The sequence below is a fragment of the Podarcis erhardii genome (assembly GCF_964252035.2).
Source record: "Podarcis erhardii genome assembly, chromosome: 12".
NCBI classification, from domain to species: domain Eukaryota; kingdom Metazoa; phylum Chordata; class Lepidosauria; order Squamata; family Lacertidae; genus Podarcis; species Podarcis erhardii.
In genome coordinates, this window is record NC_138513.1 from 22,556,484 (window position 1) to 22,570,488 (window position 14,005).

The 14,005-nt window shown below is 41.8% G+C and overlaps 2 protein-coding genes and 1 long non-coding RNA gene across 4 annotated transcripts; 2 read left to right on the forward strand and 1 right to left on the reverse strand.

The window, feature by feature from the left end:
• The first annotated feature begins 60 nt into the window (after window positions 1-60).
• On the forward strand, window positions 61-5,310 carry RBM48 (RNA binding motif protein 48). 2 transcript variants are annotated; one of them, XM_081833801.1, is made up of 5 exons: window positions 61-224; window positions 2,477-2,667; window positions 2,884-3,029; window positions 4,035-4,582; window positions 5,110-5,310. In XM_081833801.1, the coding sequence occupies exons 1-5, from the start codon at window positions 99-101 to the stop codon at window positions 5,212-5,214; spliced, it is 1,116 nt and encodes a 371-aa protein (XP_081689927.1). In that variant the 5' UTR covers window positions 61-98; the 3' UTR covers window positions 5,215-5,310. The 2 variants fall into 2 exon arrangements, with proteins under 2 accessions (XP_081689927.1, XP_081689928.1); XM_081833802.1 differs by having other exon boundaries at window positions 63-224; window positions 2,520-2,667.
• On the reverse strand, window positions 5,249-12,863 carry CLXN (calaxin). The gene is made up of 6 exons (XM_081833943.1): window positions 12,691-12,863; window positions 11,263-11,418; window positions 9,567-9,671; window positions 7,717-7,868; window positions 7,169-7,273; window positions 5,249-5,595 (listed from the first exon to the last, which is right to left on the reverse strand). Exons 1-6 carry the CDS (start codon window positions 12,746-12,748, stop codon window positions 5,545-5,547), a joined length of 627 nt encoding a protein of 208 aa, XP_081690069.1. The 5' UTR covers window positions 12,749-12,863; the 3' UTR covers window positions 5,249-5,544.
• On the forward strand, window positions 5,611-6,201 carry LOC309325846. The gene is made up of 2 exons (XR_014150068.1): window positions 5,611-5,865; window positions 6,113-6,201. It is a non-coding gene; the product is annotated as an uncharacterized lncRNA (long non-coding RNA).
• Window positions 12,864-14,005: the final 1,142 nt, after the last annotated feature.

Genomic DNA, 14,005 nt, shown 5'->3' on the forward strand with positions numbered 1-14,005 from the left:
CTACCGGATTGGTTGTTTTTGTGGGAGGGGGCGGGAGGAAGATGAGTGGCGTTTGGAATGTGCGACAGGGGAGGGAGGGCGAGGCGGGTGACGGGAAGATGGCGGCGGCCGGTGACCAGAGCGGCGGAGGCGAAGTCGGCGGCGTCTATCAGCACCACGCACAGCAATCGATCTGTGCCTCGCGCGCCAAATATCGCGAGGGGCGCAGGCCACGCGCGGTGAAGGTAAAGCGGGGGCGGGGAGGACTTGGGCCCGCCTGCCTGCGTGTGTTTGCGCATCTCCCTCCCCCTTGTCTTCTGGCATCTTCCCTCTGGAAGGCGGTATGCTAACACAAACGACCGACAAAAACCAGTTGGAAACAGTGGGAGATCTCTAAACGGCTGCAGGCGATCTAGGGGGGGTGCTCGCGTTGGGTTGACACCGCAAATAAAGCAAGGGATGGATCCTGAGAGAGAATGTCAACGAACCACGTTGACAGGAGGAAATGGCGTGCCGAATGAGACCGAATTCCCTTCAGCATCTTGTTGAAAGCAGTAATGCTTCTGAATACCAGTTGCTGGAAGCCACAGGAGGGGATGAGTGCTCTTTGTGATCGAATCCTGCGTGTGGGTTTCTCACAGGCATCTGGTTGGTCAACTGAACAGGTTGCTGGACCAGATGGGCCACTGGCCAGATCCAGCAGGCTCTTGTTATTTTTGTATGTTTCTCCTAATGTCCAGCCGAATGCTCATGAGAGCCGTGAGAAAGGCATGTAGCTTTTCCTTTTCCAGTGACTGCTGTTTATTGATATACAATCGAATGACTCAATTTATTTCGGTCACTGACCAGAGTGCTTATTGATATACAGTGCTGCCTCTGAGTGTGGAAGCTCCATTTAGCTTTCATGGCTATGAAGAAGACACCCATACAGCTGTTTTCTGTGAAATTGTCTAATCTCCTTTTCAAGGGAACTAGGGGGTAATTCCAGCTCCCATAGATATAGATTGTGCTGGTGGTTGGCGTAGTAGCCCCTACTTTGGAATTCTTAGTGTATAGCAAATAGTTTGCTTTATGAAAATACTTCTTTGCCAGAAGAGCGATTTGTTACTTGCAGTTTGGCTGTCTTTCTTTATAAGCAATTGTGTACTGATAGGATTATTTTCTTCAATTGTCAAATCTAAATTCAAGTATAGGTGATGCTGTTTCTCCCTACATAGATCATTCTATATCTGTATATGATGAATAAACTGTAGCAAATGCAGTCCTCCAAACTGAGGGGCATTTTAGGATTGGCATATATTTGTTGAGATGTTTTACTGTACAGTACTTTTAGGCTGAGGGTTGGATGTAAGCTCACTTCAGTGTTACATTTTCCTAGTATTCTAGGAACTCAACTGTAAGACATAACTAAATTATCCTGATTATGCATTCTTGCTTAAGAAAGTAAGTATTATCTTGGATCAGAAAAAGGTACAGCATTCTTTTCAGGAATCTCTACATCAGATATCCATTGACATTCCCCCACTGTAACTTGCTTCAGGGGTGTTGCAAAAAATGCCACACACATGCACAAAAGTTAGAAGAACATAAGTGCTCTACTGGATTAAAGGTAAAGGACACCTGACAGTTAAGTCCAGTCACGAACGACTCTGGGGTCGCAGCTCTCATCTCGCTTTACTGGCCGAGAGAGCTGACGTTTGTCCGCAGAGTTTTTCCGGGTCATGTGGCCAGCCATGACTAAGCCGCTTCTGGCGAAGCCAGAGCAGCGCACGGAAACGCCATTTACCTTCCTGCCGGAGCGGTACCTATTTATCTCTTGAACTTTGGCATGCTTTTGAACTGCTAGGTTGACAGGAGCTGGGACCGAGCAACGGGAGCTCACTCCATTGCGGGGATTCGAAGCGCCGACCTTCCAGTCGGCAAGCACTAGGCTCAGTGGTTTAGACCACAGCACCACCCGCAGATTAGCCAAATCCTAAATAGTTCAGCATCCTGGCTGCTCCCCACAGTTGCCAACCAATTATGCCTATGGGAAGTCCAAAAGCAGCACATATGATCTATAAGGCGACATATAACCACCATGACCTTTGTAATTCTGTAGTTGGTGAAATTTTTCAATTTTTGGGTGAACAAGGGCTATCCTAAGGGTACTTACCAAGTAATTAATTTATTAAAATACCTATTTATTTACATCATTTGTATACTGACCAATAACTAACATTTGTTCAAATGTTATATAACCAGTTTAGGGTAGTAAATTGTAGTAAAAAAAATGAGGCTTGTTCTTAATATCTTGGTCACAGTTGGCAACCATTATTAAATGAACACACTCTGCTTCTCCTGTATAGTGCTCATACTAATAGAGTTGCTTTACATTAGAGCTGTCTATGGATGATTGAGTTCAGAATAGTATAACACTTAAAAAGCATATTTTAACAAGCAAGTACTTGAGATTGTAACTGATACAAAAAGTATTAATGTGGCTATGGTTTTTCAGGTTTACACCATCAACTTAGAATCTCGATATTTGTTAATACAAGGTGTGCCTGCCCTGGGTGTTATGAAGGAATTAGTTGAGCAATTTGCATTGTATGGAACCATTGAAGAATATAACCCACTAGATGGCTATCCAGCAGAAGAGTTTACAGAAGTTTACCTGATCAAGTTCCAAAAAATACAGAGTGCAAGGTATTTGTAATTTTTCAAAAATAGCCCATCTTCCTTTCCCCCACAACCCATAGTAACTCAGTGTTGACTTTTTTGTTAAGTAATATTTGTGTGTAAGTTAAATGGATTTTTGTGATGCCATAACTGAACTTCATTTTAGGATCAAACAGACTTTAAAATGTTTGCTGCTATAACTGGATAGTGTTTAATGTCTGACTTAACTTTCATCTTTGTTAGGATAGCCAAAAGAAAACTGGATGAACGGAGTTTCTTTGGCAGTTTGCTGCATGTGTGCTATGCTCCAGAATTTGAGACTCTACAGGAGACTAGAGAGAAACTACAAGACAGGAGGAAGTATATAGCAAAAGCAACTAGTAGTAAAGGTTTGTGTCTGTATACTTCTCTGAAAATTAAATGTCTTGGGTTTGTATGCTTAGTTAAATTGAATTCATTCTGTATTACTCCACATCCACCACAGTAGGCTGTGTTACAAGGAAAGAGTAGAGGCAAACAACATAACCAGTGCCAGAGATATATGCAGGATGCAATTTGAATAATAGTTTATTAAAACAATCCTATGCCTTTAACAGATGTATAAAGCTGTTAGACTACAAGCATACTAGCCATCAGTCTGACAGAACTATTGCTCAATTGTCATATATAAAATATGAAGGAAACCCTATCCACTGGCTACTTAGTCTAGTAGAAAAATGTTTTGACTCTCTTGTACTTAGCCATTATTACGATTTAATTTATATCCTACTCTTCCTCCTAAAGAGTGTAGGGTGACAAGCACCAACTTTATAAAACAAACCTGGCTCTTTCACTGCGATTTGTTCCAGGGTAAACTCAGGGCCAAACTAATGTGATATTTAACACACCTTTGCATTTAACATGAACTTTTTTGAACTGTAAATTGGTGCCACATGCCTCTTCCCCCACAAGCAGGATTAAGTCCACAGTAGGTGGAAAGTTTAAACAGTTTTTCTCCTTGTGGTGTTTGTGGCGACACCTCTACTTTGGGAGGAACATTTCAATTTTACCGATGAAATTTTTTGAGAATTAGCATAGTAGTAAAAACTAGTACTTGTCCTCTCTAAAATATGAACATGGAATTGTGCCTCCAGTGGCACAACGGGTCAGTGCATCTGGCTGTTAACCAGAAGGTTGGTGGTTTGAGCCCATCCAGGGTCGCTGTGAGCAGGATTTCTGCATTTCAGAGGGTTTAACTAAATGACCCTTGGGAACCCTTCCAACTCTTATGATTCTGATACAAATGTCAGTATTAAAGTCAAATTATTCCATTGTAGCACAGTTGTACTCAAAAGTATTTTTGTGTAAAAATATTAGGTAGTCAAAATGTTAATGGCTTGTTTTTTATGTTTAAGATCAACTGCAGGTAAAGAATTCCAGTACAAGTTTTCAGAAGGCTGTGCAGCTAGATGCTTCTGGATCTTGTACATCTCAGGCAGCCACTAGTAATTGGAATCAATCTGTACATCTTGGTGATCCTCAGCAATCATCCTACTATGAATTGCCACTGAGAAGTGTAGCCTCTCCTTTAGGACAGCAATGTCAGAGTATGTTAGCAGCACCTCGGAATGTTAGTGACTGTGCTGAAGCGGCTGAGTGTTCAGGCCAGAGGACGCTAATGGCTCGGGGCTTGCAGCAAGGAGTTCACAATACATTAACCCACTGCAACCCGCAAAGAAAGGTTCCTTGTACTAATGGACTTGGCAGATTTATGCCTCGAACAACTCAGCTGCAGGAACGAAAGAGGAGACGAGATGAAGACAACAAACTTGCCCTTTTTGGAAAAGACATTAATAGTGAAGAAATAATTATTGGTCCAAGGTTACCAGAAACACCTAAAATAGACATGGAGGATGAGTCATTGAACACCTCAGCAAACTTGATTCGTAATAAACTAAAGGAGGTATGCTATATTTTCGAAATATGTGGTCTGTAGTTCTGAAATTGGATAGCAGTTGTTTATTTAAGGTGGTAAGCTGCTCTTCTATGTCTTATGTTGATTTCTTAAGCATAGCTACTTGGGAGAGGAATGAAGGACAAAGGTGCCTCATATTCTTCTTGCATTAGAGAACTTTCATTTAAATGTTAATACCGTGCAGCTTAAGGGAAGGTTTGTAAAGTTGACTATTTGTGTTACTAGCTTGCTGGCATTTCCTGTTTATGGCTGTAGATTGGTCTAAAAATTATTAGCAAAAACAATGTTTCTTCGTATCCTAGGGGACCTTCTGTATTTTGGTTCTAAAAATAATTAGTGACACAATTTGTAGGGTGAAATGTAAATTGAGAAATAGCTGCAAGTCATTAGAAAATTTGCTTATTTGACTCCCTGCTGTACAGCTAGTTCAGTTAACTGTCTGAAAGATCTAGCTAGAGTAACTATTTAATGAATAGTTAAAATGTACTAAGTTTGGTTTCCTCTTTCCATATTAGGTTGTGGTTCCTGTTCAGACTCCAGTTCAAACTCCAGATCTACCTGGTGGAATATTAGTGAATAGTCAAGCAAAGCCAACATTAAAGCAAAGAAGACGAATATAGTTCTTACTAGAAAGTATGGCTTGATCTGGCAGAATTAAAGTATTTTTGTACATTTTATTTAATAAACTTAGCAATTATGCTGAAATTCAACTAAAATGTACGTTGTACCATTGTTTTTGTAGTCTTTATGAACGTATTGCTTCACACGAGTGTAGACACATCAAAATATTTTGCATTAATGTCTTAGTGGTTTTTCTAGCAAGTATATTGAAATGAAGGCATTATGAAAATAGAGGAAAATGTATAGAGAGAAATATTTCTGACTTGCCTTTACTTAAAAAGATGGTATCCTTTTCAAGGACATTCACATAGTATAAGTCATATGTAGAGCTACAGATCGGGACTATCTTGGAATGCTTGTGATTCAAACGCCATTCTGCACTGTAAAGGAAAATGAGAATGTTTTTTAAAATAAGTATTTAATACATGATTAGTCTTATACAATATAAAATACCTCTGAAGCTTAAAACATTAACACTATACTTTAACAGTAATTTTTTAATACTTTCCTCTTATATCAAGGAATCTTGATATAATGCATTTATTGTGCATGCCCCAGTGGGATTTCTGCTCCTTCCAATGTGAACAGCAAACTCCCATGTCATATCACAACTTGTTCTCGAGGCTCCCATCAATTAAAAAACAACAACAGTTTTTTCGTGTTACAGTGGTACTTCTGGTTGCGAACGGGATCTGTTCCGGAGCCCCGTTCGCAACTTGAGCAGAACACAACCCATGTCTGCGGGTCGCGATTTGCTGCTTCTGCGCATGTGCATGACGTCATTTTGAGTGTCTGCACATGTGCGAGCGGCGAAACCCGGAAGTAACCCATTCCGTTACTTCTGGGTCATTGTGGGACGCAACGTGAAAAGATGTAACCTGAACCAAACGTAACAAGCGGCTTGACTGTACTTGGGAGTTTCTGGGCTTGTGTTTCTCAAAACACCCATACCAAACTTCTTTCTATCCTGATTTTTCACACTTAAATATATATATATATATATTGTATTTTGAAACGTAGCTCTATGCCATAGCCAAGTATGACCCCCAAGGCACCTAAATAGAAAGGCGTTAACAGTGTTTGCAAACTGTTTAACAGTTTGTAGAAATATGAACATGTTCTTCAGGCTCCATACAACTTCCTCTGGGACAGCATTTATTTTTATCTAAGTACAGTGTGGTATTTTGGGCGGGAAATTGGAGGTATTTGTGTTTCTTTTGAATCACTTTGCCCAGAGGCCAGCAGTAGTCCCAAACTGCAAACTTGGTTCTTTGGGGGGGAGTGCAACCCTATCAAGAACTAGTTGCAGATTTCCATCCATGGTGGTTAGCGTCCCACCCTCAACGCCTCTGAGAATCATTGTCACCACAGCTACATTCCACCTATGTCAAACCTGGTCAGCCAAACCACCCAGAATGGCACTATGGTTTATGATATTGCAAGCCTCTGAGGTTGCAGAGAACTGATAAAGCTGTGTCCCCCCCTCCCCCCTATATTCAGAAGAACGAAGGCTGTTCTTCCCAAAACAAGGAAGAAAAACTGTTTGGAATGGATCTAAATAACCAGCGTTATCCAATACTGCCTGGAGTTGTCCAGCTGTCATATGCAGCACCACCTTGCCCAAGAATAGAATATTTAAAACAAGGTGGTAGTTCTCCCAAGAAAATTGACTATTTAAAAGGGGATCCTACTAGTGCGTCTTCAAGGGCAGCAGGAACCAAATCATCTCAAGGAGATATTCACTACCTCTACAAACCCAGCACATATCTGGCGGATCTCAATAACCAGGAAAGGCAACAATCAAGCAAATGCCTAATAAACAGTTTCTCCAAGCAGATTGTGTCAGCATATTGCACAAGCTGAAAAGTATCCGTAACAACATGACTAGGCAGCCCACAAACTTCACCTGCCTCTGATTGTATCAACTCTGGCATTTACAGATTTCATAAATACCTTTATATCAGGTAAGCATGGTCCAAATGCTTCTAAAAGGAGGTTTTCATCTCTCACAGCGTTTTCGAAATCCGCATAAGAGAGTTTGCCGTCATGGTCATAGTCCTGCAAAAGCAGGTATTTTTAGTTCAGTTGCATTTAGGATGCACGTACATTTAACTGAGAGTAAGCCTCATTGAACCCAATGGGCTTACTTTGAGTAGAGATACAAATGCACTGTCAGCTTGCTAGCATAGTATAATGAAATGCTTTTGGCTACTATTGTATATGTTTCTCTGCCTTGCTGATGCCTTTAGAAGTACTTTGCTCCTATTCTTGCAAGCACTTTAACCTGGTATTGCCAGTTAGTATACTCAGGAGATGGTCTGCTGAATTATCTTTTTAGGTATTCTTGGAGAGATTGAATCAATTTGTGCTTCTTTTTCGTCTGTAAAAATGTGGGTGCAGAGCTCTTACCATAAACCAATAGTTCATATGAGCACATTATAGATACAAGCACAAAAGCTACAAAAGCATGAGAAACTATATATTTACATTACAATACTTGCCATTTTCTTCAAAGTTATTTCTACTAAATCTTTAATTCCTTCATCAGGATCTTCTTCCGATGGCTGCTTTAGCAGGCTGTTCTTCAGCATATGAAACATTTCCTCCCGTGAAATATATCCATCACTGTTCATGTCATAGACCTCAAAACAATCTTTGGAAAGGATAAATGATTTAATGTAAAGCAGGCATACATATCAAATAAAGCACTTTTACATAATGAGAGAGCTTAGCTGATACTAAATTATATATAAAGTATGTAAACCAAGAACTGCTCTGTTGAAGCCAATTTTTAAACATTCTGTGGAATTCCCCCCTCCCCCAAATAAGATGCTGCATATTTATAGTAAAATATCATAACCCTAACCCTAACCCTATATTGGCTTTAAATCAACCTAACTCTATACACTCCAAAGCTAGACACTTACTTCCTGTTTATTCATACATTTACTTTTTCATTTCCTGCAGGACCACCTACCTTTTGTGAAATATATGTGTGTGTGTGAATATGAAGTGAATCCTAAGACTGATAACAGGAAACATTTTATCTATGTGCCTTATATACCGTATTTTTCGCCCTATAGGACACACTTTTTCCCCTCAAAAAATGAAGGGGAAATGTGTGTGCGTCCTATGGGGCGAATGCAGGCTTTCGCTGAAGCCTGGAGAGCGAGAGGGGTCGGTGCGCACAGACCCCTCTTGCTCTCCAGGCTATGCGGACCTCTCCGCAAGCAGCGGAGCGCTACCCCTGCTTGCGGAGAGTTGCCTGCATGCCAAAGCCTGCGCGCACTGAGCTCAGCGCGTCCAGGCTTCGCGGACCTCTCCGCAAGTAGCGGGAGCGCTCCCGCCGCTTGCGGAGAGGTGCCTGCATGCCGAAGCCTGCGCGCACTGAGCTCAGCGCGTCCAGGCTTCGCGGACCTCTCCGCAAGCAGCAGGAGCCAGCCCTGGGCTCCCACGGCTTGCAGAGAGCTGCCTGTTGGGGACTGGGGTCGGGGGAAGCTCGGGCCTCCCCCGCCCCGCGCCTGGGGGGGAGAAAATAATTTTTTCCCCTTTATTTCCCCCCAAAAAAACTAGGTGCGCCTTATGGGACGGTGCGTCCTATAGGGTGAAAAATACGGTATTCAGACGCAATACCAGATTTTGGAAAGCAAATTCTTTGAAAACAAACTCAGTATTACGGTAGACTGGCCATTCCCAAAATGATATATACTCTATAGTAGTGTAGGCAGTATAGTTTGTGATAGAATACATGACAGCAAGTACTTTGTAAAAACAGTTGCAGAAGGAGTGGCTATAAGAGAGGCCTTCTCATTCTTATCTAAAGGATCTAAACTACAAACTAGGATGGTTCATAAGATCTGGGTTCACAGTCAGGGAATTTTGTAGTGTAGAAATTAAACAGAGACGATATGGGTTCAAATCTCTGTTCAAAAACAAAATGTCTCAATATTTTCCCCCATTGATTTAAAGGATTGATTCTTATTGTTTTGTTGTACTGTGTTCTCTTGAGAATTTGTTATGATGCAAATAACAACATTGTGAAGCAATGTTGGTTCACAGCTGGAAAATGGATCATCATATAAACTAAATTAAACTTAGGGCTTGTCCTAAGTTTAATTTGGCCTCATCTACTTACAGGGTTTTCAACAGTAAAAGCACAAGACTGATGAACCACATATGCCACCTGAGCACTTTGAAAGAAAGGGAGGATAAAAATGTAGTAAAATGAGTGATGAAACATTCCTATTTTTAAAAGTAAATTGCTCGCATACTTTAGCAATACACTTGTCATTTAAATTGTCTTAGATTTTAAGACTAGCGTAAAAACCTGCTAATGGTACGGAAACCTTACATTTTATTTTTTCCTCCAGTGTCCCCCGAAGAAATATTGATAAACCTTCTACCCATTCTGTTACACTGACACAGCTGTCATTGTCTTTATCAAAAGCACGGAACACTGAAAGAAGAAAAGTTATGGTATATTTCAAAATACTGTAAATTATTTGCAGCAAAGTAATCGCTCACCCAATGTATTTGTGTCTTACAAACTATATGGTTCAAATACACAAGAATTCCTTTAGAAATTTCAAAACAATTCTTCATCCACATTTGGACCCAGAGGAACTTTAGATTTGTAGCTCTCAAAAAAACAGCTTCCCCTTTCATATAGCTACTTGTATTTGAAACGGAGAGGTTTTTCAAAAGCAGCTTCTGATGTGGCATACAGAGGAGGGGAGGGGGTCTTTCGTTCAAAAGAAAAACAAATCCTACAGGGCCCGTGACCTCTTTGTAAACCTAAAGTAGCATTTGGATCCAAGTCGTAATGCTGGAACAATTCTGTGTCACCAAGTGGGAGTTTTAAAAACACAGTTATGTAATTTAGTAACCATAGCTTCTGATGACATTTTAACAGATGTAGTGTACTTTACACTTTAACTGCTACTCATCTAAATTGCCTCATTAGAGCAACAGAAATGTATTTGTCATGCTACACGATGCTGCACAGAGCAAGGACTTAGACAAACACTGACTACTGCTCAAAATGAGTTAGTATAATGTGTCTAATGCAAATGTCTTCACCATTCTATGCCAATAAACTGATATTGGGGGAAGATTGCTACTCTGAACAGACATTTTTAGCAAACTAGAAAAAGCTGAATTATTGCAAGTTAATGTTTGGAGAAACAGTTAAGAACTATAACTTGAAGCAATTGTTCTTGAGCTTGCATTTCCATCCTTCCATTTCTTTTTCTTTGTGTGCCATATCTTTCTGAATTGTGAGGTTTGGCTTAGTACCAATTTCTTTTAAATAGCTCTTATGGTTTTGTTGGCTAAAGGACAGGGTATAAATGCCTTGTGCTGCTGGCAACCATCTGTCTCAGGAGACAATGGAGGAATGTGCCTTTGGAGGTAAAGTCAAACTGTTGGAAGGTTACAGTGCCCGCTGTGGCTATAGAGACCATTACGGGAGAGACACTGTCCAGAAAGATCAACTCCTCTCTTCCCTCCCTGTCAAACTAGACTCAAAATAAGTTAGAATATTCTTTGTAACCCTAATTGTTGGGGTGGGGGTGGGGAATGTGCATGCCAGTCGCAGTGGAGCATGCAAGCATGCACAATTGCAGTGAGTGTGAAGCATGTGTGCATCAATGACTGCAGGGTATGTTGTGCCCACAATAGCTTCTCAGACTCCCAAATGTTCCCCCACTGTCCCAAAAAGGATGGTGGTCCCCGAGCTACATAGCAACTTGTAGAGCAATACTTGTATTGGTGCCATTTTTCAGTTGCTCAAAAACCACATTATAAATGGCAAACACAAACAGTACTCCCAGTACCTACCTATTACTCATGCGTATTCATGGGCTGTTATTAGTAACAAACAGTAAAGCATTTAATGTAATATCAGAACAATTATTATCATGTGTCCTATCGATGTTGTGAATAACTATAGGGTACTGGAATAGAAATGTTTTCAAAACTATGCGAGATGTTATTTTAATAGATGTTTTACATATATCACAATTTTGCAAGAATTTATGTAATCTCACCTCTGTCCATAATCATATCATCTGTCATACCAAATGTGACATGCAGGATATTTCGAAATGAGTTACGATCCAAACCAACAGCAGCATGTCGGTCACTGGGTTCCACCCCCAAGTTGTTGAAAAGCTTTATGAGACATTCCACTTCAAATTTATTGACTATGAAATAAAATAGAAGTTATGGCAATAAGTGAGTGGTAAAAAATGAAAAATCTCCACAATATTTATGTTCTGGTATGCTTTCCCCAGGAAGTCTTGCCCAGGGTGGAATCCTTTTGGCATCAGATACAGACCTTTTTATTGGCTCAGGCCTCTGTGACATTGCAGATCTTTCTGAGTAGGCATGTCTAGGATTGTGCTGTATATCTTCAAAACAACAGTACATTTATTGAAATGGGTTCAGTCACAACCTGGTCTTTAATATGGTTTTGAAATTTAGTTACATCTCTTGGGTAGCTGCAGTGTGGCAGACAAATATTTTTTTATACACACACAAAAACAATTCTACCCCCCCTTTCCCTCCCAAAGGAGATATTGAAAGCAGCTAACAAAGCATAACAAAAACCCCACAATACCTCTTAAAACACTAAATATATGCCAAACACAATCTAAGAGGGGGAAAAACAGCATTAAAAATAGGGGTTAAAAATAGGGATCTCAGAGCCAAAAGATAAAAAAGCCATAAAACCGAAAGCTTGTTTAAAAAGAAAAGGCTTCAGACACCAGGGGAATTAAGCTGAAAGAGAAATAGGATCTAACCTTGCAAGACAAGACATTCTGCCTACAGGGCCCTGTGTTGTCACCGAACACACCTCAAAAAGCAAGAGAGCACATTCACCTAGGAGGAGACCCATGTTGATATGGCGACAAATTAAAAAGAACAGCACACAATGGGCACTGGAAAACATGGGCTCCTCTGAGCAACCAAAGGAATACACTGGATTTCTAGCTCGATGGTGGAATCCTGTGCATGTCTACTCAGAAGTTATCAATGGGGAAAACACCCAAGGTAGAATTGCAACCTGAAAAAGAAATTTTGGGGTTGCTGCCTTTCTCAGGAGTTGCTGAAACTGGGTTCCCAGGCAATGTTGAGGGCCATATCCTACGCTGCTAAAAATATGTGTGGACCTTGGGGGCCCCGTGTATGCTTTCATTATTGCATTTCTACGCTGCCTTCCTCTGTGGAGGTCAGCGGGGCCCTGCTTTACCCGCTCAACAACACCCCTGTGGGGTAGGTTAGGTCATGCGAGCTACCTCACAGGGCGCACCCACGAACACGCGTGTCAACCCGGGGCTCCCTGGTGGCCTCGCTCCGACGCCTGAACGACTGACCGCGTGTAAAAAGCGTAAGGGCAAATGCTGCGGGGACAGCCATTTTTTAAATTATTTTTTTGGCGGGAGTGGGGAAGGGAAGGCCCGCCTGCCACTCACAGTGCCTCGCGGTTCTGCACAGAGACTCGGCGAGCTTCTGCTGCTTCTTCCTGTTCATCTCGGGTCTCCTCGGGCGACCGCGGACGCCACAAGTCGCCACGCGGTGGCCGTGGCAACGGAGGCTCCGCCCGGCAGGCCGCTCCCGACGCGGGAGGCGCAAGGGAAGGCGGCGGGCGCTCCCGACCCTCTTTGCCAGACCCTTTTAAGGCTCTTTAGGCTGGCAACGTTTGCCGCCCTGGGGCTCGCCCTTCCCTGTCACTCTGCTCTTCGTTTATGGCGTTTTTAGGGTCCGAGGTGAACCAAGGAGGAATAGCCCGAGGGAAGGAAACTCAGGGCGGAAGGCGGGCTGCTTGCCTGGTTTGGTTACCGTGGGGACCATGGACACTGAATAAAAGAAACTGGAGGAGGGAGAATATATGGGACGGCATATATAGCGCCAGACCGACATCTCCGCCCCAGACCCTCGTTACCCGCCCCACTGATTTGTATGGGGCTAGGATTAAGCTGTAATTAAGACAAAAAAGAGAGCAAATAACTTCTTTGTCCTTGGAGCCAGCTCCTCCCACCATTCTTTCTACTTGGCTGCTGACAAAATGCTGCATGTTTCAATGATGCTTTCATGTGCAGGGATCCCCAGGTCCAAATTCTCACCTGTAACAATTCATTTCCCACCGATATCTAAAGCTGGTGTGAGCCTAGGTGCAACACAGCATGATGTTGGCCAGATGTGTTGGGCTCGTTTTTAGTTTGCAGGTTTTGGGAACGCACCTTTCAGTATAGAGTCTAGAACTGTGGTTCCCAAGGTGGGGCGCACACCCCACAGGATGGCAAGTTGATTTTAAAGGGGGGCAATTAGAGAATGAGTTATTAACAGTGAATTTTAGGCGTTCTCTATGTGAACAGGACTTCACTTTCTGAATAATAAGAATTATATGTCACACGGGAGGGGGGTGCGCTTCAGGATTTTAGAGATGCTTAGGTGGGGCATGGCCAAAAAAAGGTTAGGAACCACTGGTCTAGAATCTCTGTTCATTCTGCCCTATGGCTAGAAATGGTAAGCAAACACTGTTTTTCAAGGAAGCTGTGCAGTATTACTGTTATCTTCAAAGAATTCAATGATAAACTTCCAAGTAATCCTCATGCTACACATAGTTATCTGAAAAGTAATCTGTGTATAGCCTACACCAGTTTTAGACAGAACAAGATCACTTTACATATGTATGGCTTTGAGTCAAAAGGAACTTAGGATTTCCAACAAGATAGTACACCCCACCATAGTACTGGACAACATCTTGACAGCAATTTGTTTAAAAAA